This window comes from Lathamus discolor, chromosome 5 (assembly GCF_037157495.1).
Source record: "Lathamus discolor isolate bLatDis1 chromosome 5, bLatDis1.hap1, whole genome shotgun sequence".
Classification (NCBI taxonomy): domain Eukaryota; kingdom Metazoa; phylum Chordata; class Aves; order Psittaciformes; family Psittacidae; genus Lathamus; species Lathamus discolor.
In genome coordinates, this window is record NC_088888.1 from 3,278,904 (window position 1) to 3,305,264 (window position 26,361).

General features: G+C 38.6%; 1 protein-coding gene across 9 annotated transcripts in view; it reads left to right on the forward strand.

The window, feature by feature from the left end:
* KCNK2 (potassium two pore domain channel subfamily K member 2) overlaps positions 1–26,361 on the forward strand; it is a 128,066-nt gene that overhangs the window by 3,016 nt on the left and 98,689 nt on the right. For 3 of the 9 annotated variants that reach the window (XR_010612792.1, XR_010612793.1, XM_065679422.1), the window contains exon 2: positions 19,538–19,731. The exons of 1 other annotated variant lie outside the window; for it this stretch is intronic. Coding sequence is in view for 6 of the 8 variants with exons in the window: in XM_065679422.1 (XP_065535494.1) it covers positions 19,698–19,731 (34 nt within the window). In the remaining 2 variants the exon portion in view is untranslated. Of the gene's footprint in view, positions 1–631; positions 913–18,447; positions 18,657–19,301; positions 19,732–26,361 lie in introns of those variants that run through there. 5 more of the 9 variants (XM_065679425.1, XM_065679428.1, XM_065679426.1 and 2 more) reach the window with 5 other exon arrangements.

Genomic DNA, 26,361 nt, shown 5'->3' on the forward strand with positions numbered 1-26,361 from the left:
TCAGTCTTTTTTAGAGAAAGGCAAGATAAAATAGGGGTTTGCAGATTGAGCTTTGCCTTTCCAAAATTAAACCCGTGACCCAGGGAATCCAAGCCCTTCACAGAGGAAGAGTGACTAGCATAGACACTGATGGACATCTGTGGGTTTTGATTCATAGTATTGACAGCAATTCAAATTATTACTGTCATTGTCAGTAACGAAATTATTTCACTAACATGTTTAAAAAATAATTAGCAGAATCTGTTTTATATTTTCACCAAATCTGAACCCAGATGCAGGTGGATGATTCCTCTTGAGGTATAGTACAGGGATATCTGTTGAAGTATTTGTGTTACAAGGGCACATTCCCTGGCATTGCCAATGTCATGTGTTACCTTGGCTGTAAAATTATGTTGCCTAAATCACTATGAAAGCCCTGTTCACTGTGTTGTGCAAGAGACCTGGTGATTGCTTCCCAGCAGTGATGAGAATGAGTTATGAGCCTCTCTGCCTCTTCCTAAAATAACAGGGAATGAATTTCATGTGGGCAAACACTTGACTCATTCTTCTTGGAACTGATAGCTTACCACAGAGGACTTGGAGGCTGCTCAGTGAACCAGCCCATGGTTCACAGGAAGAAGAAGCCTCCAGAGGAGCTCAGACACTCAAAGAACAACATTCTTGGCCAAAAATAACCCTGTACACTGAAAAAAAAAAGAAGTTGGTTTACTTGTAAATCTGTTGCAGCAACATGTACCTCCAGACATATCCAAGAGATGAATCCATCCATCTTTGTCTCTTCACTCATCTGATTCCAAGCAAAGCTTCTTCTCAACCAAACCAGCACTACATATGATATGCGTGGTTTATGATCATGGGTCTCATGAGCTATGTCAGCTGCTGATGGTGAAGACCCTGGTGCAGGATGTGAAGGTAAGAATGGCTGCTCTAGGGCAACTGCAGTGATGTAGTGATATCTGCTGAGGGACTGAGAAAAGCAGGAGAGCTGTGACAACGGCAGTGTGAGAGAGGGACAGTACCACAGGTGGTGCTGTACAAGGAGGATGGGTAGGTGTCATTCTTCACATGTCCTATATGAATGTGTATAGGATGCAGTGCAGCATGTTGTGTTCTGGTTTTCAGCACTGGTTTGTATGGATGCGTGTGAGCATCGGTGTGGGGTGAGGTGCGATGGTAGAAGTGATACATTTCTCCTGCCTGTTCACACACATTGGCGAACTGGAGAACACCTTTTCTCCCATATCCTCTACAGATGATTTGTGGTTTTCCCTCAGTTCTGTAGCTGATTGTGGGGAATGCTATGGCCAAGTGTACACCATGGTTTTGAATCTGTGTGTTTTGTCTTGACTGACAGACCACCTGCAGACTCTTTGGCACAGACTTTTTCTGAGTAGAAAATGGCTCACTGACAGCAGAAGGAATATATCCTTCTTAGAGATATGAATTCTTCCTTGGATGAGGGAGCTGCTGTGTACTGCCAGCTAAAATTCTGATTGTTAGGTTTCCAGATTAAAAACTATTTTACTCTACATATGTGAGACGATATCTGCTTTGAGATGCTCCTGTGGCATGAATCTTTATGGACTATTGCATAAATAGGAAACTGAAAACAAACCTACCCACACATCTTTTTCTTTCCTTTATGTTTCCTTCCCTACTGCCTGTGCAGCCACTCTTCCCCAGCAGCGATAAAACATTCTTTGCTTGCTCCACAATAGGAGGATAAAGTGAGTGATCAGCATGCCACAAGCAAGGGAAAGTGTCTGGAACTGCTTGGTGGCAGTGGGAAGCAAAGGAGAAGAATTGATCACTCCCCAAAGTCATTCCCTTGCTTCTGGAAATATGTAATTCCAGTATTGATACATCAGAAAAAGTAATCTTTCCCATCCCCTAGAAAATTTCAGGAATGCCTGCTCCAAGAAGTACGCTTAGCATCCTTGTTTGTATGCTGACAAATCAGCCTTCATTCCAGAGATGGCATGCGTCTCCAAGGAAAGAATAACATTTCTGTTCCAGAGTATTAGTGGCCTGAGGCTGATCTCTGTAAAATGCCTACAACTGAGGCTTCTCTGCACTGGGAAATGACATTCATGTTGGAACAGGAACGCAGGAAATTAATGTGGTGATAAACACAGTGCTAAACACAACTGTCTATATTTGGAGTTGGGCTTACCTACACAGGAAGCTATCAAGGGATCTTGAAGTGGATAAAATTATTAGTCAGAGGATTTGAGCAAGACATGGAATACTCCAACCTGAAAGACACATCTTAATGAAATTCCCTGCTGTAAACAGAGTGGAAAACAAATAGTTTAAGGAAGCTGTTGTCATTCTCTTAATTAATCATGGTAGCTTCACGCTGAAGTTGAGTTTGTATTTGATAACAGAGAGAAGCAAAATGAAAAACCCTCTGAGAATCTTATATAAAAATATGATCCTCATGTTAGTCTGTTAAAAGAAATATGCTTAGCATGGATGTGTTTACCTGAAGACACTTGTATCAAAAACCCTGAAAACATCTAACACCATCTGCCCATTCTTGCAGAGGGGCAGGAGGGGCAGGTCCAGGCTGACATGAAAATCCCATTGCTAAATGTCTTTAAGGAGCACACTGCCTCTGTTCTAACCAGCTTCTGGTTACACTAGGACCTGTACATCACTAGGAGTTCTTCCTGTTACGGTATGTTATCTCTGAACACAAATGGGTTTCCTTCTTTGAGAACTGGGATATGTAAGTGCCTGTAGTAGGTTTAAAGATGTTTGAAATATTAGAGAATAATTGCTTAATCGTGCAGTTATTTTTTAATTTCTCTTTGTTATTAAGGAAGTAAAAGTAATTGAAATATTAATCTAGGGTATTTGCTAAGGCATTATGTTCACTCTATATTAAATTCATGTTCCAGTGCTGTGGGTTAAAGATGATTAGAAAAATATGAAGTTCTTGGATCTCAGCAGGTTTGACTTAAGGGATTGAGTCGTGTTACTTGTACTTGTCACCTGCCTACAGGGTGTAAAGAGGTGATCCAAAGGTTGGAAAGCCTTACAGGACTTGGATATTGTTGCATGCTAACAACAATAGATGTGCAGAAGCAGGCATTGCTCCAGAAGTTAGCTGATAGGGAGACTGTTTTAGCAGGCAGCATAGTGCAGGTTTAATAACGCTAGTGAGCTTGGGGAGTACTACACTTGGTACTTTCTGATTCAGATCATAGGTGCTTTTCGTTGAGCTTGGATAGAGTGACATGAAATTTTTGAAATGAAGGGATGTACATAGTACAAGGTGGAAGATCCTGGTGTTATTTAAATTCTGTTTTCATGCAGCGTAGAAAGTGAGATAGTGTTTTGGATGTTATCCTGAGAAGAGGAGCCAAGCAATTCTGGTTTTAAACCCTGATACAGACATTTACTCAGAGCCAGGAAGAATGAGGCAGCCCGTGAGCACAGTTACCCCAGTTGTGTTTGACAGTGGCTAACTCACCTCTAGAGACAATGCTTATCTTATGAAGGTAAACCAGGTAGTGTATGACAAAGCAAATCAAAGAAATCGTGTATTTTTAAACAGGGCTCTCTGTTTACCAATTTACTGGATAGCTGGCTCCTGCTCCCTCTGCCTTGCAACAGTTCTGCAATTTGCTTTAATGGCAGTAGGATGACCTCCAGAGTTTGTACGATTTTTCGCTACATTTTATTTGAAGACTGCAATGACTGGTCTAAATGACTTTTTGTGTTATCTCCAACCCCAGATCTAGGTATAGAATCATAGAATAGTTAGGGTTGGAAAGGGCCTCAAGATCATCTAGTTCCAACCCCCCTGCCATGGGCAGGGACACCTCACACTAAACCATCCCACACAAGGCTTCATCCAACCTGGCCTTGAACACCGCCAGGGATGGAGCACTCAAGTCCTATGGTAAGTCAGGAGACAAAAAAAGATCCTTAGACCTTCTGATCCTTTAGCATTTTAGATGTTTTATCATGTATCTCAATTCCAGCATTGTGTCAGAGGCACATTTCTCTACTTTCATAGCTCTTCGTACACTATTCAAAAAGAAAGGCAATTGTTCTGTCAGCTGAATACTTCACTATGTGGATTTGATCAAAGTGAAATCACTACAAATAAACGGCATAGGAATAGCTTAATTGAAAATTGCGCACAGTTTAGGAGAATAAAACGTGTGCCCTCTTACTGTATTTGGACAGGAGAGAACCATTGTTTTGTAAGAATAATTTCCAAGCTGCAGGAAAATACATTTAAAATTGCTGGCATATCTCTTCATCTGAAAATTCAGAGGAATTCAGAGATGCATGAGAGATTTGTGGCTTACACCCATCTCTGGGCAAAGTAGAACAGTTGATGGAGTAAGTCAGGGTAAAACAGTGACAAAGGTAATCGTACTGTGGTAGATCTGTGAGGGTCTGCTGAGAGATGACTTCTGCTTAGTCTGTTCTTGTGCTCTGTTCCATGAACATGCTTGTGTCTCTTCCCAAGGATAAGACTGAGCTAGCTGGACCTTTAATCCGGGCAGATGTGGAAGCTTTTGGGAGCTGAACCCTTTCTCCTCTGCCTATGGGAATAGGCTATACCGTATGCCACTCTTTCACATTGCTGACCTGATACCTTCACCTCAGGAGTGGCGGACAGTGATGGTGACCTCAGGCGATTGTTGCCTCAACTGATGATGAGCACTTGGCCTTCTGCAATTGGTGCTCCAGGCAAGTTGTAGCTCTTGCTTTTGTCTAGTCCCCACCTCATTCCAGGTAGCATAGCTTCACTCCGGCTTTTCAGTCTTGCACAAGAGTTTCTCTCACACTCCAGGTGTTGGCAACACAAAAGGAGTACATAGGCCAGATTTCTTCATATGTCAGTGCCACATACAACAGGTGGGCAGGACATTACGCCACCATATTCTTGCTGATGGGCACAGCACTGTGTATGACACTTCTCTCTCCCCCGGTGCTGATGTACAGATGCATTCCAGTGGGAATTCCTCACTGTTGCTGCGGAAACCTCTAGGGTGACAGTAGTACTTAAAGTTCCAGGGTTACCCCTTGAACAGAATTTGGTCTGCATGAAGTAAATGGTATTGGATTTAGAATCTGTTGTTGACTTTCACTTAAATCAACAAACATGAAGGAGAAACAATTGAATATATTGCTTGCTAACTCCACACAAGATGTATGTGTTCCATTACATCTCATTCTGTTATTTTTGTCCTTTGGTTAATAAATATAATAAACATGCCCAACTTAAATACATTACTGCAGGATGCTAATATACTGAGGATATTGAATATAATTGTTGTCCTGGAGAAATGGTCCAACAGAACAAATAAAAAACCCCATAAATAAGTTGCTATGATGTGATGTGATTATTCTGTCTTAAATTTCTAGGGACAATAATTATCACTCTAATTTATTTCTCAGAAGTCCTACATAGCAACACAGAAGAACATCAGATGATGCTCACTGGAGTCATAGACCACTAACTGACTTAGACCATATATCTATAGTTAATTTTGCTTTAGTTTGTTTTAAGAAGTTGATTATTTAGCATATGGCGACTTAAGGGACTATTTCCTAAGAGAAGTAATAATATTAACAAGCAGTATGTGCTTTATAGAGTTATATATTCATGAATATAATTTATCTGACTTTAGTCAAGCTTTGATCATCTGTAATTTGTCAATACATTTCTCTTATTTGATGAAAAATGTATTTTGTAAGAAACAGAGTATTTAATTCAAAACAAGCCTGCTACACTTTTGTCCTGGGTTCAGCAGTAGCAGTTATTTTTTCTCCTTCTTAGTAGCTAGTGCAGTGCTGTGTTTTGATTTTTTGGCCTGGGAACAGTGTTGATAACGCCGATGTTTTTAGTTTCAGTAAACCAACCAAAAAAACCCACCCCAAATTCAGTGCGCTTTCCAGCACACAAAAACGTTAAAGTAATCCCTCAGCATTATTTTGTGTTCTTTGACAAAGGTTTCCACACTGCAATTTAGATCAGCAGGGTACCCGTTCAACACAATTTTCAGGGAGATTCCAGCTGAGCCCTGATCTGTAAAAGTATAGACTTTAAATAACTTCCTATTTTTGTAGTGTAAGTGCTCAATGAAAAAGTGAAATCCAGGTGCATGTGCAGGTCTATTTTTAGGTTTGCATTTTGCATAGCCAGTTTGGTTACAAATACGGTACATGAGCTCTAAAGTAACAGTGGAGACACAGACCACAACCACGTATTTCTTCAAATGCACTCAGTTTAATAGATACTGCTACTTTCATTTCTGCATGAGCAATGCTCTGTGGATTTCTTCAGTAAATAAAAAATCAGGATATCAATGATGCTCTGATCCTTTGGAGTCTTCACGCATCCTTGTAAGACCAGTGTAAGAAATCCTCTTACTGTTTCTGTCATTTTTCTGTTATCAACTGTATAATTCATACCAAATAAATTTACTCAGAGCCTCTTATGCATATATATGCACAGCAGATAGCTCTGAAATTAGGTGCCTTGAAATACAAAGTTGTTCTTTGTAGGGAACAGCTCTAATCTTGTTTGTGTTGATGATATACTCATATGAATAGTATTTCCTCAGTTTTCTGGTGGCTTCCCTTAAACTTGTTGGATTTGGGGTTTTAGGCTGTCATCATGTTCTATTTCCAAAACATGGCTGAAAGAGACTTGTGCTTGAATCTCCATGTGACTGCTGGATTTGTATATTCCACACATCCACCATCCTAACTGCAGTACATCTAAAATATGATCTGTAGCTCTCTGGAAATTTACTCAGAAGTTCACAAATGTTAGTAATTTTGAGGGATGATGCTCATTTTAATCCCACTTCTGTGCCAGATAACTTTGTGTCTTCATACCTGTACACTTGCATTGATAAATACTACTTGTATCACACATCATTGCAAAGCAGCGTAGATGAGTCCTTGTATAAAGCCTCATGTCACTTTAAGTTTACTGCTTGAGCGCTGTGCATCAAAGCATTTTGTGCATCATTAGCTTGTTCCTTGCCAGACAATGTGGTACCCACACAAATATTGCCATCTGGTAACTTCTTTTTAAAGCAGCTGTTGTCAGAGTATTCCAGAATCTTAATGGGTATCTAGATTTCTAAATGCCAAAGGCAACATACCTTTGATCTCATTGCAAACAGAAGAGCTCTTTAGATTACAGAGCTGCACTACAGCGTGCTTATCTTCTCCTTCAACTGTATCCATGCACAAAAAGGCAATGTTCCACATGTAAGTTCCTAGATGATAATTGATTTGGTTTAGGATAACTTTCTGTGGAAGCATCTGCAAGGTCATATGGAGGGAAACAAGGAGCGGAGAGAGCAAGAGAATGAGAGTTGTCCATTAAGTAGTGATGGTCTAGAAGGTTCTTGGGTTCTTGAGTCTTAAGGCAGGATGCAACCAAAGCATGCTAGCCATTTATTTTGGTGCAATGCTTCTTAGTGAGTATGTGTTGATAAAAGCAGCTACTTGCAGGTTTTGGGATATCTGGGTAAGATCACAATTAAACACTGGAAAAACTTGGGCTGAAAAGAAATCATTCTGATATACAGCTCTGCAGATTGTAAAATCTGAAAGAACCAGTGCACAATGTGGGTTGTTCCACAGGGATTTATTTATCATTTCAGAAGGACACAGTAGTGGAAAGATATCGATAGAAAAACTGGCATGAATGGGTCTTCCATTGCTGATATGTACAGGTTTGAATGCTTTAACCTACAGGAATGATTTAGTGGGAATTTCTATGTGATATAGTAGCAAGTGGTAGTATTGCCTTAGCTACAGACACGGGACTTAACAACACAAATGTGGATTTCTTTTCCAGGGAACTCAGGAGCAGTACCTTGCTTCCCAGTCAGAGGAATTCTACCATTGATGCAACACATAATTATTCATGCCCCATAAGTTATAACTGGAAAACAGCCATGTGTTGCTGAAAACTACCATTCCTTCTAGGAATTATTGGAGAATTGAGGGACTTGTTGCTATAGCAGTGGGTAAAATGTAGCCCACTACAAATGAATAATACTGGCATGAGATTTCTATGAAACACAACAGAGTGTGGGTAAGAAATGAGTAGGTACACGGAAAGAAAGTTTAACACGAACGAGTTCAAATATCAATTCTCCACCATCTGATTTTACTCTTTCCCAAAACAAACAAACAAAAGCCCATTCCCCCCCATCCCAAATCCTATATAATTCCATAAACCTTAAAAACTTGTTCTGTGCTATTGGTTTGCATGTGTCCTTCTTATACTGGGCAAGGTTTGTTTTCATATTTGCCATGTAGCCCTTAAGAACACCAGTTGCACAGACTGGCATACTCTACTAGAAAGTACAGATACTAATGCTGTTATTAGGGGTGCTCTTCGGGAGTTGCTGTTACTTGGGATGCTCTTTGTTGCACTGTGAGCCCTGGCATGTACAGATGCTACAGAGAGAGAAGTATTTTACTGTGATTCTTGTGTTCTGCAGATGCTCACAGCTTTCCTTTCCTGCCAAATTCTTATCATTAAGTTTTTTTACTTTTGTGGCAGCTGAAAACCCACCTTTGTGTGGGTTTGATACCTGGTTGTCCCACAGAGACTAGGAAAGAGGTGGAGTACTTGCTCCTGCAGCTGAAGAAGGAGTGTATGTCATTGGCAGTGTCTTCTACCACTGGGACTACGTGTTTTCTGCTACTTGTAGTAATCTCCCTGCTCATTTCTGCAAGGTGGCTGGATACCCTTTCACCTGAAACTGTGCACTTCTCCACAGGTGATTAAGGGACTGGATCCCAGTCCTGGGTTTTCACGCAGCTCTTGTCACTGGTTTGGTTTAGATCAGAATACAAGTCAATAATGAGTCATGTTTGTCCTGTGCTAAATAGCTGCTTAGAAATAGAACAGATTAGTTTGGATGAATTTGCTGAAACGTAATATATATGAGGGCATATACTCTCTGCCTTCCCTGTGCTTATGTTTAATGCGTAGTATCTATTTTATATGCTTATCAATCCAGGCAAAAGAGCAGGTTTCTGTAAATCACTTTGTTTTCCCTTTTCTCTGACTTCACTGAAGGCAGAGACGTACTGAAGGCGCCCACATTCTTTTCTGCAAATCTACTGCCATTCCTCAATCAGAGAGCCACAGTCAAGGCACTTTGCAGCCTTTGTAATGTGCAGCTGCTGGTGATCTTTTTCACTTTCCAGCATAAAATTCCTAAGTCCCTACTTTATAGTCTATTTAACAAGATAGTTTTCTAAAGCATTCAAGTGCTCTTTCTAAAGTACAACTATAGCTATAATATTAAGGAAGGTTATGAGCTGAAAAAAATGGACAAAGTCTTATTTGGAAATGAGGTAATATTAGAAACACAAATTACATGAGGATTGGAATTTGACCAAGGTAAAACAGATTATTCTATTTTGGAAGACCAGGATGTTTTTTGAAAATCATCAAAGTGTTGAAAGAATTGGAAATATCACAACCATGCTGATTTGGAGCAGAGAGAGGAATCAGATTGTTTTATTCTCACACTTGGGTAAATCAAGAGTGATTCCATTCAAGCAAATATCATTCTGCTAATAGAAAAATGAATGTAAATAGGAGGAGAACCAAACTAGACAATCTTATCCTTTGGAACGCTCTACGCACAGGTCAAGTCCGACATTTTCTATTTTCTGCGTTGGAAAAAGGAAAACAAATATGCTTCCATTGGTTTAGTTTTCTGCCCCCAACAACACAGGTAAGCCTGTGGCACTCTAAATGTCGTTTCAGCATGAGTTGTATATATGCGTACACTTCACTGGTACAGAAATCATAGCATTTTGCAGGGCATTCCGCTGCCTCTTACCTCCTCTGGTTTGACAGAATAGACTTCAGAATAGTAATCAGAATAAAGGGAGCCTGCAAAGCCAAGACATTTCCTCAGTACCTGGATTCTCTTAACAAAACTCTCAGTTGCCAGACCATAAACAACAAGCTGTATCTTTCAAGAAGCATTTGTTATGATTGAGTTTATGCTTGGTGCACCAGTAGCAGTCTGCCTTGTGTGTTAGAAAGAGACCAGGAGAGTAGCCTGATTTTATCAGGTCTTCTTGTGTAACATTAATATTTCCGTGGGTTTCAGAGGAGGTAGGGACATATGACATTCTGAATCACATTAGACTGTTGACTGATCAATCTTGCTTCTTACAATAGCCAGGACCTAATATGCCACAGTTGCAAATAGCAACTATATACCTGCTCTTACCACAACTTCATTGATTGTTAGTTAACATTGTCTTAAAAACATAGCTCCAAATACTTGAGTTCATAGACCTCTGTTATTACAAAAAAATAAAATAGAATACAATTTTTCAGAACATTCTCATTTTGTAAAAGCAGAAAGGCATCTCTTTGAACTGCAGGTCTGAAAAATATAAGTCCTCTTTCTCCCCCTCCCTACCATAAGCAAGATCATGACATATTAACTGTGTGTATCTCAAAAATGAGAGAAGGGGAAACTGCAGCTTGCTCTGCAAACACTACTGATGGAACTATTTCTGGTACTAAATTTATATTCAGTTGTAAATCTGTGTTGGCTTGAGCCCTCAGCCATAAGCTACGGATTTAATCAGTGTTTGGAGCTGGATGAATAATTCAATTTGATCTGTTCTCTTTTAGCTTGTGAAATCCATCTTCAGGTTTCAGCTGCCTCGTGTATTTATCCAGAAACTACCTGATTCCTTTCAAAGCTGTGCTTGTCTCCCTTCTGGATGTTGATTCTAATAACATGAGCAGACTCTCAGTTCTGAAAAGGGTTCTGCTTAAACAGAAACAAATCCAAAAGGCTTGCAAAGGCAAACCTGCAAAATTCAGCCCCAATATTTCAGTCTCTGGATTAAAAGGCTACATGGGTGACATTCTAACAAGGATGAAGAGAATGGCAGGTTCTCATGGATTTGGAAAAGAGTGTAGTTTCAGATTAGGTCCGAATTCCTGCCTGTGAGAATGTAAAATTCAGGCTTGCAAAAACAGTTTTGAAATGTGTTTTCCATGTTCAGCTCTATGAAATATCTCTTGTCAGTTTAAAGAAAGAGAATGGAATAATGGTGTGATACTGATACTGTGGCATTGTGAATATTTGTATGGATGCTTTTTCAAGCTTTTGTATTGGTTTTATGCAAAATCTTTAGGTTTGTCTGGTCAAAATATAACTTCTTTACATTAAAAAGGTCAGATTGTTTTCTCTTTTGAATGACCTGGAATAAAATAATAACAGATGATTCATTCCTGCTTCCTAAAAACATGAGACGCCTGCTTAGATGCAGTAGGAACTTGGTGGAAAATGCTGTGACTTAGTGCTGGGGATGGTGATTTGTTTGCAAGTTTAGAACATCTTTGTTAGAACAGCCCTTTGATAGCAGTTCTGTCTCTGGACTAAATGACCTTATGGGTCCAAGTCAATGTGCCTCATGCCTTTCATTCTCCCCTAGACATCAGTAAAAGCCAAGGGATCAATCCAGTACAACCTATTTCTACAAGTTGAGTAATGTTTCTTTTTTTATATCTTTTCTTTTGCTGTTTCTATGTACCTTCCATCCATATTCCACTCTTTCCAGTGAACACATTTAGCTACTGCCATCAAGAAAATAAAATCATACATTTTAAAAACAATCAAGGTGTGACAGTAAGTGGCGTTCTGACGAAACAGGCATAATGTGGCTATATTGTGGGCAGCAGATTGCTGTTCTTAATTATTCATTTTCATGCTTTTAGGTGCTTGGATTTTTAATGTAATAGATACCACATTGTTACATTTAGTGCCTTCAAGTGGATTTAGGAGTATGTGTGATGATTTGGGGCTTTATCTGGAAGAAATGTAGGAACAACATATAAAATGACAGGCTGGTGAGAAGGACAGACACATCAGGGGAAAGTATATGGTAAAAGAAGTTGGGGATTAGTTTTCTCTTGCTACTTGTGTTGGGACAGAGCTACCGCAAAACTTTCCAGCAGCATGGGAAATGGTATTTATTTCTGTTGCAAAAGTTAGTGGCTGAGGCTATGGCTGAAATGGGGTTAACTGCTCCTGTCCTGATAATAGGTGGTGTCAAGATGATTTGGGTTGAGCTTGGGTACTTATGCTGAGCTCTCAACCTATTCCCCACCACCTTCCTGGGACAATTGCAGCCATCTTAGCTTACAAAGATGGCTTATAAAGGCTCTGGGTTAGGCAAGAAGCCTGAAAGCTCCTGCACTTCTGCCCTGCCTTGAGCTTGCTTTTCTGTTACTGCAGTCCACGTAGTAGACATGGAGTCAACTCGTGTATTCACCCTTGACTACTCACTTCCTACCCTATCTGACTGTCCTTGAAACATATGTTTCTGTGGCACAGGAGTAGGAGGACACCTCTATATCCTCATAAGATCTTTTATTGAGTATGGAACTACCATGACAGGAGGAAGCAGGAATAGGATTTAATTTTTGTACAACTTTTCCCTCACCTGGTGAATTGGAGAAGAATACATTTTTTTCCCCAAGCGCACCAATCAGCAGCATCTCACTGTCTCATTGCAGGAGGAAATCCATGCTACAGTTTACAGCAGCTTTGAAGCACCTTGTCCTTCCTCTTTCAGTGGTGATTTTCCATACTTTGTACAAACTGGAAATATTTCTGATTACGCCTTTTGCCTTCTGGGCAAAGATTATATCATGGTTTGGATTATGATCTGAAAATATTTAATGTCCTCTGTTTAAGTGCAGTGGAGAGCATTCTGATTTCCATGGTTTTTGAATGCTAGTATGGATTTAGTAGCTCAGTTCTTATTTATCTTTCAGACCATTAAATCTGATATATGTACTCTATGGGAAACAAATCATTTTGTTCCTCATGGTTATGAAATCATTAGAAAGGCTGAGGTACATCTGTAACGGCAGTCCATTAATATAATTGTTATATTTAATAATAGACAACTTGCAGACTTGCATTTTCTTAACCCTGTTACTGAGAGAGCTGCTAGTCTTGGCCTTTGCAATGGACTATGGAGCTTTTGCCTTCTTTTAGATGAAGGCAGTCAGGGATGTTCACAGCACCCACAGCATCTGGAATACACTGCCCAGCAGTGCTGAAAGTGAAGTATAACTATTTGAATAACTCTTGGTTTAATCAATTTATGTGTTGATGTTTCTTGGGTAAGATTTCTGATCTCTCTGTAACACCAGTGTAGATTCTGCCTTATGGCAGAAATGCTGAGTGGGCGGTGGGGCTGTGAGCAACTCTGGAGCAGCCTTGCTCCAGAGATGCAACCCACATGGCAGTCAGACTCATCAGAAAGGTTCATTATCATTTCCTAATGTCACGTTCCCATCATCAATACATCTTAACCAAATGTGAGCGACATGTGCAAGATGTTTGAGTGTCTGGAGTCACCTACTTGATATATAAATGTTTGAATATTTATTGATTTTCTAACATGCAGCTCTGTTTTTCTAAGGCACAGCAGCTATCCATCTGTGGCAAGTATACAAAAGCACCCATGTTTTCTAAAACTTAAGTGTGCTTTCGCATAACTGAAGAAAAGCTCTAGTTGTTTTCTGAAAAGTGACATAAATAACTCCATTTTCATGCTAAGGATATTGAGTTATGCTGTCTCTTTCTAGAGATACAGTTTCTCAGTCTTCAAATTAATCCTGTCTCTAAGACCTGTTGGGCACAGCAGGTTACTGCAGATATAGCCACAACAGCGTTCCTCTGATTCTGTTCATCCAGGAGGAACAGAATCCAGCTCTTTAAATCTGTCCTTGGCTGGTCTGGAGCTGGCAGTTTTCAAGCATGTATGAAGAGATCAGCTGCTTAAGGAAAGGCTGTTTCTGTGTTCTTTGGAGGAGCATGATATTAGAAGAAGAAATGAATGCAATAAATAGCTGAAAGTTGCTGCACCAGACTAAAACAGGGCAGAATGGGATTATTAGTGTCCCAGATTCCCCCCTTTTCATGCTCCATTCTCTCCTCCAAATTGGCAGCTGCTTTCATGAATACTCATTCCTTCCCCTAACTGTTGGATTAGAGGCTGTTTCAAAGACTGACGCATAAGATGAGAGTGCTTTTCTTTGAAACGTGAGTTGTTGTCATATTCCTATCCTTTCCCCTAAAAGTGAAATACATCCGTATGCCACACCGTTCCCCATAAAAAGGCCATTATGGTTAATTTCTCCTTCCCAGATCTTTTTAGTGGCCACAGCATAAATGTGATTTTAACACCAACTTTGTGACTACCAATATACTTCCTCACAGTTATGTAGATTTTCCAAGGAGACATGGGAAGTCTTATTCTTGGAGAAAACTCCAGTTTAGCAAGGCGAGACCGAGTTAAAACTAAAACTATGTTAGTTATATAGTCTGCCTTAGTACCTTAGTCTTCAAACTTCTCTGAGTCATCTGTTTGCTTTTTCCTTTGTGAAGTAAAGAGTCTGCACTTTCCTCTGGTTTTCATTCAAAGTATTACTAGGATGATCAGGGGCTTGGAGCACCTCCTGTATGAAGACAGGTTGAGAAAATTGGGGCTGTTCAGCCTGGAGAAGAGAAGCTGCGTGGAGACCTCAGAGCAGCTTCCAGTGTCTGAAGGGGGCCTACAAGGGTGCTTGGGAGGGACTCTTCATTAGGAACTGTAATGATAGGACAAGGGGTAACGGGTTCAAACAGAAACAGGGGAAGTTCAGGTTGGATATAAAGAAGTTCTTTGATGGGAGGCTGATGAGGTGCTGGAACAGGTTGCCCAGAGAAGTGGTGAATGCTCAATTCCTGGCAGTGTTCAAGGCCAGGTTGGACAGAGCCTAGCGCGAGGAGTCCCTGCCATAACATGCGGTTGGAACTAAATGGTCTTAAGGTCCTTTCCAACCCAAACCATTCTATGATTCTGTGATCTACTCTTGGTTCCTTCATTTTGCTTCTTATCTTTTCTGACTTTGTTATTGCCTTCTCACACTTTCAATGAGAGTCCTCATCTTAAATATTAGCAAAGAGAATTTTTATTAATTTATACAAATTATTTTATTTCCTTAATATTTTTATAAGTACATAATTCTGTATATAATTCTATGTAAAAAATAGTTATGTAAATGCCTAAGATAATTTTGATCTTGCAAATGCTTGTCAAAAAAAAGGATTTTTCTCTCAGTTTTGAGTTCATCACCTTTTACTTTCACTGTGGTGTGTCAGTGTGGTGTGATGTTCCTATTGTGTAACAATACTTTTTGTGTCAACATAGACATCTGTGCCTTCAAAAATATGATTTTGCATCTAAAATCCATAGTTCAATTCCCATGTTTCCTATTTCTTAGATGAAAACAAAATCATCATCTGAAATAGTTTAATTACACCTGAAATCAATGGTGCTACTGTGTGATGATGTTGAATGTTTTTACGTTCAAACTTTCACGTTCCAGCAATGTCAGCATTTTGTAGGCATTGCACGATTTTTCTGTAATTGCTGTAATTCAGGGACTGAGGATATAGAGCAGGAGCAATTTTATCCCTGATTCTTTCAGTTCTGGCACAGTACCTTATTTTGCCCAAGTATCTGTAGAATAGACTAGAGTCAATATTACCTCAGTAAAATGAAATGAGCTTGAATAGAGGTGTATTATGGAACCTGTAAAGAATACAGCGAATGGGCTAGGTGGGATTTGTATGTCTTCAAAAGGAGACAAATGTTTATTTAGAAAACTAGTATTTCTAACTCTGAAGAGTTGTATGTGGGCATTTTCCAAAGTGCTGTTTTGCCGCTGATTTCAAAAGGAATTGATCTGATGAGATTTTCATGGAATCATGAATCATGGAATGTTTTGGATTGGAAAGGACCTTAAGATCATCTAGTTCCAACTCTGTGCTATGGGCAGGGACACCTTACATTAGACCGTGTAGCCCCAGGCCCTGAATACTTACTTTGCATATTTTGTTAATGACATAATAACCTTTCAGTTGTGCACTCTTCTCTTTTTCTCTATAAATGCCGTATCTGGTATGGTTGTATAAAACTTCACACTTTTAGGAAAGTTACATCTTCACAAGTTTATGTCTTTATCTAAATAAGGAAAACACTCAGTGTTCAAATAAAGACAGCCACAGATTCAGTGAAAGAGCGCATTACTTTACTTACCCAAGCTTATTTGGGGCTTGCTTGCTGAAATGCTGCATTTGCCTCTACATTTCATGGATTAACAGGTTTACAACCTACTCATGGGACTATTGTCAGGCATTGTGCCTGATGTGAGAAATGATAACTAGAAGAGGCAGCAAGCAACAGCTTACTAAAATCTCATCCACTGTAAGGCAGCGTGTGAGCAGTCCTCATTGTTTCAGGACAATGTCAGTTTAGTTAAAATCAACTCTTCCTGAAACTCATCTGTTTGATTGTGTGCGGAAGGACATCACCTCACTTCAGGTATGAGTGAGAGAGGCTTTAGGAAGATGTTGAGAACTGATTTTCTTGGTGTGGGTTGGGTTTTTTGTAATGTTTTGTTTTGTCCCCTCTGGATGGACTAACTGTGTTAAAGGGATGAAACTTTGAGTGAGAACTTTGCCATGTGCCTGAGTGCTGAGCCCACAGGAGCTTGCAGCCTGCGTGGGCAGCCATCCCCTGCTCCTGGGGCACCTTCACCCCTGGGCAGTGGCTTTGAACCTGGGCCATGTTTGAAGTTGGCCCATTTTCTCAGATACTGGGAATTGAAGCCAGTTACTCCACATAAGGGAGTGGATGTCTTTAGCCTATCATATATAGTAACTGGCTGTTATTAATTGTCTTGCAACAAGCAAGCGTTTCCTGCTTGTCTCTTTGGTATCTTTCCATGCCTTAGGTGTGAGACAAGCATCTGAACTCTGTTGAACTTTGTAAACAGGAAAGTCTTTTATAACCTCCTTCAGAGAACAGCAATTTGAATAATTTGTTTTATTTGTTGCAAAATATCAACAGGTTTCTATCTGATGGTAGAACACTAAAAAGGCATTTGAAACTTTGCATGTGTTCTTGTGTTGTCTTCTATCAGCTGGCATATCTAGCCAAGTAAAACTTTCTCTGGTACATTAGGGAATGTGCTTCTGTGGTTTATTCCAAGGTTAGGCATATAATGCTACTGTGCTCAAAAGCATAGATTGCTATGCATATTCATTGTATGTGAGTGAGAGATGCATTTGTGGTACATCAGTCAAAACTGACTATTTTCATGTCCTAAAATTCCATTAAGAAGAGAAACTTAGAATTGATTCCTGAAATTTTTGATGGAAATGAAGAAATAGGTAATTTTGAGGGTTTAAGAATATTCTTGAACTCTGTTGAAATGAATAATTCATGCTTTCTTGAGAATATATTCAGAACTGCCAACTGTAGTCAACAGAGGAAGAAAACTACAGCTAAACAGACAAATATGGAATTAGAGCAACAAATATGCCCAAACAATTTTGTAAAGCAGATAAACTGATGGAACTAATTATTATCTTTTTTTTAATCTAAAATTGCCCTGAGAGGAAGATCTTCTGGGCCATCTGATGTAACTGTATTCTACAGCAGAGACTAAAGACATTTTTGAGTACAGGGTTGAAGAGAAAAGATTAAGAAGATGACGAATGTCTCCAGGATATGCTGCACAAGATATCTCATAGAATCATAGAATAGTTAGGGTTGGAAAGGACCTTAAGATCATCCAGTTCCAACTCCCTGCAACGGACAGGAACACCTCACACCAGACCATGTCTCCCAAGGCTGTCCAGTCTGGCCTTGAACACTGCCAGAGATGGAACATTTGATTCTCAGGGGACAACTCAGCAGAGTCCCCATTCCCCTAAGAATTCCAAGAAAACCTGTGAAATAGACTCTGCTTCATAGAGTCAGACTCTTTCCCCACTCTGGATTTACACTCAAAGATTTTCATTAACGGACTCCTATTAAGTGAACTAATTTCATGCATTCCCAAATGTTGCCAGAACTCAAGTGCAGGCACACTAGATTTACAGAGAGTTGTGGCAATTGCTCACAGAAACGAGTTACACAACTTACAGAAATGAGAACAGGCAATTTGTGTGCTTGTGTACTAATCAAATGATCAAAAATGGCCTAAATAAAGAGAATTGATAATCTGAAAGCATTTCTGTAGAAATGCACACCAGGAAAATGTTTTGCCTGTAGAAAAAAAAAGCCAAGCGATCAAAGCAGTGTGGAAAATCTCTCTTGATAACATATGTTTTCAGCACACAGTGTCAGGCTGCTTTGACCATCTTTGATGCTTCTTTTAGTTCCTAGAACTTCTTATTTGTTTTTGACCTGAAACTCCTGGGGCTTGGTTTTCCTTGGGATTGATTTTTCTTGGTTCTTAGGTGGCAGCATTTACATGTTTGTTTTCCCAGAGAGACAGAAAACTGGATCAAAGATCTGTGTCACTTCAAGTTAAATGGGAGCAGAGGAGCATTGTCCATCAGAACTGTTACTGTAAGCAGTTGCTTACTGAGTAGCTGGGGTCCTGTGCTTAAAATGCACAAAAAGATAAAACGTTCTCAAATTTAAAGAACTCCTTGCACTAGTGACTTATTAACAAACAATACTTAACTAAGCCTTGCTGCAAGGCAGATTTTCCTCTAATTCGCACCTACATCTTCATCATAGCTGTCAGGCTGTTGGTAAGTATAAAGTTATAAAGTGAATAAAAAGTACTACTATGATCTTATTTTATGTAGTGTTTGTCAACTACAACTCGTATTTCCAGCTCTTCAATGCAAACAGCAACTCAAGAACTCAAAGAAAAACATGTGGTTCTCCAAAATATTTGCCCAAATTCAGAATCAGGGCTTTAAGCAAAATATTGTCTTAGAGCTCTGGGTGGAAAGTTGTGAAAGTTAGGTATGTGAATACTTACTATAGCTGAATAGGAGTGGGAAGAAGTTTTCTGTAGCACAGCCTTCAGAAACAGGTTTTTCAGATCATTTCCTCTTTGTGTAGAGGAGTTCATCTATTGGCCATAAAAGAATCGGGATTGTAAGTAGTGGATTGGGCAGCAAGCATTCACAAGTGTTTGGCTACAAGTTAAAGTTTCAAGGGTCAAGCCAGACTTTCTTTTATTGACAATAATCACAGAATCACAGAAAGGTTTGGGTTGGAAAGGATCTTAAGATCATCCAGTTCCAACCCCCTGCCACAGGCAGGGACACCTCACACTAGAACATGTCACCCAAGGCTCTGTCCAGCCTAATATTCTTTTTTTTTGGGGGGATGTATATATTTACATGTGGGTTACAGCATATTTAAGAGAGAAAGTGATAGTTACATTCATTCTCTTAACCCCTTGCCATATCTTCAAATATTTTAAATGATATGTCAGAAATTTAGGGTTATATGATTGCCATACAAATAGTATTCTTTGTCTACTTTGTTAGGTGACTGTTGCAACAACTATGACTAACAGACCAGTTTTTCTGTGTAAAGTACTAAGGAAATGTAAAACATTACATAAATGCCATGTATCATAAATAACTTACCAGTTTATTTTTATGTGTACATTGAGTATTTTGGACAGGAAACACAGAGAGAGAACACACATGTACTGCAGAAGAGAATATGTCATGACGAAATGACTTGCTCGGAAGACTCCTTAAAAACAGCAATAAAGGAAATGCTTGATCTTAGAACAAAAGCATGGTGACTTCTGACTATTACATCACCAAATGAGGAACCCACAAGCAAGACATAATTTTTACTGTAAGTACCACTACTACAGACAAATACTTATTTAAGTCAAACTCTACAGTTCTTATAGGTTCCGTAACTTGAGATGGTAGATTAGAATGTAGAATTAGATTATTTGATTAATAATTAAGTCAGAAAAAATGCCACAATGATGTACATATCCATTCTAGGTGAAGGTGTTTTATTGTAGTTAATGGCCTTTCCTTTGAAATCTTGATTTCGTAGTAAAATCTGTTTAGACGTGAAACATGTATGCATTGAAGATTTGCTACATCCAAATGACATAATTGCATCAGTTATCAAGTACGCTGTTTACTGAGAATGCTTATTTGGGAAGATAGATCTATCCTTAATTTTGCTGTGATCACAAGTCTCACTTAAATACTGCACATTATTTATTTACATATAACTGTGATGACTAATTTGGAGCTTGAAGATTGAGAAACTGTTGAATAGAGTGATTTTTACCCAAAGCCCACTTAAAATGTGTTTTCTCTGAAACATTTTAATGTGAGTAATCTCTACTGCAGTCAGATATTGGAGATCCTTGTGATTTTATTTAACAATTATCAGCAGGTATGTAAGTTTTTGGGCGGAAAGTTTTCTCAGGACCTGAGGAAAATCTTAGCCAAAATCTCAAGAAGAAAAGATTAATGCTGTAGTGACTGCATGAAAGAGAAAATTTGCAGATCTCTATCAGACTAGGGACTTGCACTGTAGGTTTCTGAATTAGAGATGAGTCTTTCAAGCCATGAGTCTCTCAAGCCACCACAAAAGGAGGTTTTCTTTCAAAGTAATATTTCCTTTGCTTTTGCCTATCTTTCTTTTCTTGATTGTTGGGTGGTTTTTTGTCTTCTTTGCCCCGAAAATAACTTCAGAAAATGTCTGCTTCCTTCCAATGTGATGCATGTATGGTTTTTGTTTGTGAGCAGGAATTTTTGCCTTCTGCCTGGTTGTCTGCAGCCTTCATTGAACATAAGGGTATACACAATCATGAATACTTTGTTGGGTTGGGGATAAAAAACTTCTCACCTTCATAATGAACCTCTAGTGCCATGTAACAGGACTTCAGCCTTTGGTGCAGTTCTGTTGTTTGCAAAGTTATGTGTCTTCTTTGGATCACTGTTTCAACATTTCTGAAAGTGAACTGAAATTTATCTTTTTTAAAATGCTTGATTATGTTGAAATGTTGCTTTCAAAAATGCATAGCCCTTTTTATTTATTTTATTATTCACTTTTAACTTCAGCTACTTGGTGTCTATTGGGTGAAATTGCACAAACACAATATTTACATGTGAAAAATACTTTTCAGAAGAACAGGGAAGGAAGTAGCAACTCTGTTCTCTCTGAAACAAAAAAAAAAACCCAGAACAGAAACAAGCCAGCAAGATCAGACGTGATTTGCTTTGAAGGTTGTGTCTAATAGCCATTTAATCTGTAGAGTTATTGATCTGAATATCTTTAAGGTTATCGGTGCTGTTTCAGTATTTGCAAGACATGTGTTGCCACAAAAGCCATGATCTAAAGTGAGAAAGGTGAATGAAGAGAGGTAAGGAAAAATCATAAACAGCCTACTACCACAACCTGCACATCAAGTGCTTTCTCTGAGAGAACTGGAGAAGCTGAGGTGAAAGGTTGTGAAGTGAATGAAGGAGAAAATATTTCCCATTTTTCTAAATGCTTTAGAAACAGGTATATTTGAAAGCAGAGGAGAAAAGTAGAAGGCTATCCCAGAACTGGCATTGACTGATCGACTAACCGTTTACCTTGCAAATATATTTGGTGCATCCTAGATCATGCTCCAGCCAAATAGATGATGTTTTATTCTTGTAGCCTCTGTTCCATTATTCCATTAGTCTTCAGACTTTCTAGTTTTCTAGATTAGTTAAGGAGCTGCATCAATAAATATAGGCAGGCATTTGTCAGCCCACTACAGCTGTAAGGACTTAGTTTGCAGACATATTCTAAATTTATGTATGCTTAGTATGTATGCTTTGTGTTTCTCTGGGCCCTTGATGAGAGATCTACTGTGATCTAGATTTTAAATTTCATGTGTACCAAGTGCAGGAATGGGGAAAGCTGAAAAATGTCTGGGAGAAGATAACGGGACAGAGTTTGAAAACCTGATATAAGCAAAAAACTAGATGGTGGTTAATTCCTAATACCTGTAAGTTTTATGAAGTCAAAAAGATAAGCAGTGCTGACAAAGCATGTTTGAGAAGTTGAGAGGCATCATGTTGAGATTAAGTAGATATTTCATACTTCCTTTTAATGTGATGGATTGATATAGATAAAATATATGGTGGTTTAATTTTCTCATACACATAACCACTTCCCATCTTAATCTGTAATTAAAAGAGAGTGTTTACTTTCTTCATTCACTTCTGGAAAAGAAAGGGACCCACTCTATGTTGGCAGGCAGATTCATATAACATTCAATGCTGTATAATGCAGAGATCTTCAGTATGATGCGGTAAGCCACAAAATAATATGAAGACAAATACCTTTTTGGCCTCCTTCCACTGTTTTATTTATTACATCCTTCTTTATTTTTGACTGGTGGAGAGGAAAAAAATACATGACTTGAAGTAGTCATGACCACTTTTTAGCAATTTCATCTTGTAAGACAACACTTACTACATGAAACATTGCAGCAAATGCATAGATTTGTCCATGCATGATATTTGAGTTACTCAAAGAGAGCACATCTTCCTAAAGGGAGGTCAGAACGGGCTGGGAGAGGGATGATTTTATTACAGTGTTCCCTGTAAAGATAAAATGCAGGTTCACAGTGGAATGTAGTATACCATAGTACAGGATTCCACAGCAGTCTAGTACAACTTTCCTAGGTTTGGTTGGGTTGGTTGGTTGCTTTTTCCTACCTCAGTTTCACATCCTCAGGATTTTAGGCCAGATCTAAAAACTCTTTTCTCAACTGTCTGCATACTTTGACTATTCAAGCTTGTCAGGTTCGAGTTCCTGTTGATACAAACAATTCAAAATGTTTGAGCAAAAGAGTCCAGTGTGATTTTTCTGAATAAGCACTGAGTTACAATAGCCATGACTTGAAGTTTTGGCCTCCTTGTTGGAATAGCATTTTGCAAGAATCGAAGCATTGTTGCAATAGCACTTTGCTAAATCAAAATCAGTGATGACCGTTGCAGTATATCAGCTTATCTTCAGTGTTCAGCTTCTGTTCCTAGTGCTTTGGAAGAAGCTGGAGATCAGCTTGCTTTCATCACTGTTTAGTCCTTGAAATAGTATAAACAGCGCTTGATGGAGTAAGTAGGTGCCATGTTCTCTGTAGATTGCTGTAGCTGTGATAGATGTAATGCTGTTTTGCAGCTGTGCAAAGTTACAGTGTCAAAGCAAAGAGTTCTAGTGGTGGGACCAGGGGAAGGTGAGTGGCCAAGAGCCAGCAGTGATGAGGATGTGACTTTTAGTGCTTATTCTATATGGACTTGGGAAGATGAGAGAAGAACTGAGTAGTAATACAGGCAAAAGAGATCCCATTGTCAGAAAAAGAATGCCTGGTGAAAGAGCTTTCTACAGAGAGCTTCTTAACTCTCGCCTTTGTCAGACTAGATCAAACTGACCTGAGTACAGCTCTGCACCTTTCCATCCCTGTATGCTTCAAGGAATTAAAAGTCTTTTCTCTGCTTAGACTAAACAATCCCACTTCCCTGAAATAAGAAACAATTGTGACAGGCTGAGTTCTGGACTTTTACTTTAATCGTTTTGCTGAAACACCTATGATTAACAGAGCAGCACCAACAGTAAGGTTTTGTCTTTCTCAAACTTCAGCAAAATCAGCCCTTCAAAAGGAATACTATGACTATGTCTTTTCATTCTTGAAATAAATCCATTGCATTGCAGGGACGCTTAAATAATTAATCAGTATGTTTTATTTTATATTTTTAAAAAGACTAATGTGTTCTGTTCTGACACCCTGAAAAAGATTTTAGAATTGCTCTTTAAAATATGCTTCGCACACATTCTGCAAGAATCTGCACTCTCAGATCTATTAAGACAAGTCAGGCATAAAAGCAAAATTCCTTTGTTGGTTCATAATGTTTTAAGCACAAATTCATTTTAACTGGTGCGTTTATTTCAGAAAAATATGAAATAAGAAACAAGATTCGAGATACACGAACTCACGTGAAACAGCAAAAACATTCAATTGCCACCTAGTGAGCTTGAAGCAATGCATTTTGCTAAGTTCTACTTAAAAAAAGTAGAGAATCATTATGTTTTTTTTTTTAATGAACAGTTTCTTTGATTTATAATATCTAAAATGCTTCAACTAATGCCTAAGCTAACAGAAAGACATTTGCCCCCTATTTAGGGCACATACTAAATATCAAGCTAGATAGAGTGTCTTTTTTCTTAAATCGAAACTAAAATTCCAGAGCTTCCTTCTTTTCCTGTATGAATCGTTCTCTTGTAGCAGATAACTTTGCATGTGGCCAGGGGCCACAAAGTAGCACTTTTAGGCAGCTTTCTAGTTTTAACTTTGAAGGCAGATCTTTGATTATGACTTATGAAGAGCATTTACAAAGAACCAACAACAACACAACTCTACCTTGAAGTTCTGATTCCAGCTGGCAAGAGACTGCATTCTAGAAATACATTGTCTGTGTAGGGATTTGTACAAGTGTGAGGCCACAAGGCTGGTAGCACTGAGTGAACAAGAAAGGTTCTTGCAAGAGAGGCTGGTTCATGTCTCTGCCTGTTTTGGCTGAAAATGTAGATATTTTAAAGACATGTTTGGAATTTCAACCCAGATTTAATACATTTGTAGATCCACAAAGATAACTTTTTCAGATAGCAAAAATCTATCTGAAAAATGTTAAAAAATAACTATAATGAGAAATGAAAAATTGTTTTCACTCGACAGATATGTGATTGGGATTAATAGCCAAAAGAGCTGTGATTCCTGGAAACTAAATATCAATAAAGTGATAGTGATCAAAAGCTCCAGGTCTGATCTTTGGGTCAAATTCAAGTCTACTACCATCACCTGGAGTGTCTTACTTCAGGAGATCTTAAGGGATATCCACATATCCCGTATTAGTTTGTTTGACCTCTGTTAAACAAGGAATGCCTGTTGTGGATTACGTGTAACAAAAAAACTGTCACTTCTTGTGAATTCTGAGTCTGCATATGAAATAATTCAAATCTTCCAAATATATCCTATCTCTTTGGATCTCAGTTAATTTTTGTCTCAGTCTTGGACTCTTTACAACTTAAACCAGCCACTCATTTAAAAGCTTGATAGTGAAACCAAGTGATTCAAAATGCATAAACTGAATTAGGAAACTATTTTATTTACTTTGGGATCAGGATTAAGATTATAATATAATGCTTTTTACTGATGATATGTGGTGGGAAGAGAAGCCCAGAGAAGAATAACTTTTTTTTCCACAAGATTATTTAGCAATTTTAGGAGTTGTTATACTGGAACAATATATTGGACACAGATAGATCAGCTGGAAGGCAGCTTAATGGAGCTCATAGCCTCACTTTTTCCTACTCCTGATAAGTATGTAATTCTCAGTATATGAAAACAGTTGGATTCTGTACAGGCATAGCAATCCTTTCAGAATTGATTGACAAGTGAAAGAAACCCTGACAATCCCATGTTCTAAGCCAAAATATGTTGCTTATTTCTGTATTTAACTGGGACCAGGCCTTGCATCAAAGCTGAAAAAAAATATTTTTATTTCATATCTTTGCACTAAAAATGTCAGGTTATTTAGGAGAAAAATGATTTTAGCTCATTCTAAGATTTAGAATAATGTATTATCCTATTATAAACTGAGTATCTGTTAATACCTGAAAAAAACCTTTCTCAACAATCACTTGAATGATGGAGTGGTGATTGCTAAACTGCTCATTTGAAAACTCATTGGGTTGCACAGTAATCTCAGAGTCTCCAGTTTTATTATCCTTTATGCCACTGAGAAATGCCTGCTTTTCTGTTGCTCTGTTTTCATTTTCATCATGTTCCAAGCCAGAAAGGTATCACTGTCTAAAAATGTGTTGGTAGGTAATAAAGGCAAGCGAAATGTCGTATCTCTTGCAAGCTGATAAAACCATGTAACTTAAATTTAAATAGAAACCACATTATATGACCAGAGATAAACAACTTCTGGGTTGTAGTATAATTTAGAAAATAAAAAACATTATCATTAAGGGCACCTGGGACTGTAGCACTGATGAATAAGGCAAAATTCCTGTTAAGTTGTCTGTAGATATACGCTGGGTCCTTGCTTGGTTGAGGTGAGGTCATTTGTTTGGATTTCCTCTGCTGCATCTCAGCCTCTTATTTTTTCCCACTCTTCACAAAAACACGTGTACAAAACAAAAGCTCCTCAGTGGGAGACATGCCTACATAATGATTTTATCTTGCTAATACTGCCTTTATTCTCTCAAACAGATCTTCCAATTTTCCCTCCTACCATTTGCTTTGTATTTGCTCACAAAACAACTTAGTGTATTGTGTGCACTTAAGTACACAGAGGAAAGTTAGTAGAATGCTAAAGAAAGTGCTGACACCATGCTCTGTTTTCTCAGACTTGTAACTTTACCTCCAAAAGACTCTCACAGAGCTGCTGCAGGATGCCTTCAAAGTCTCATTCC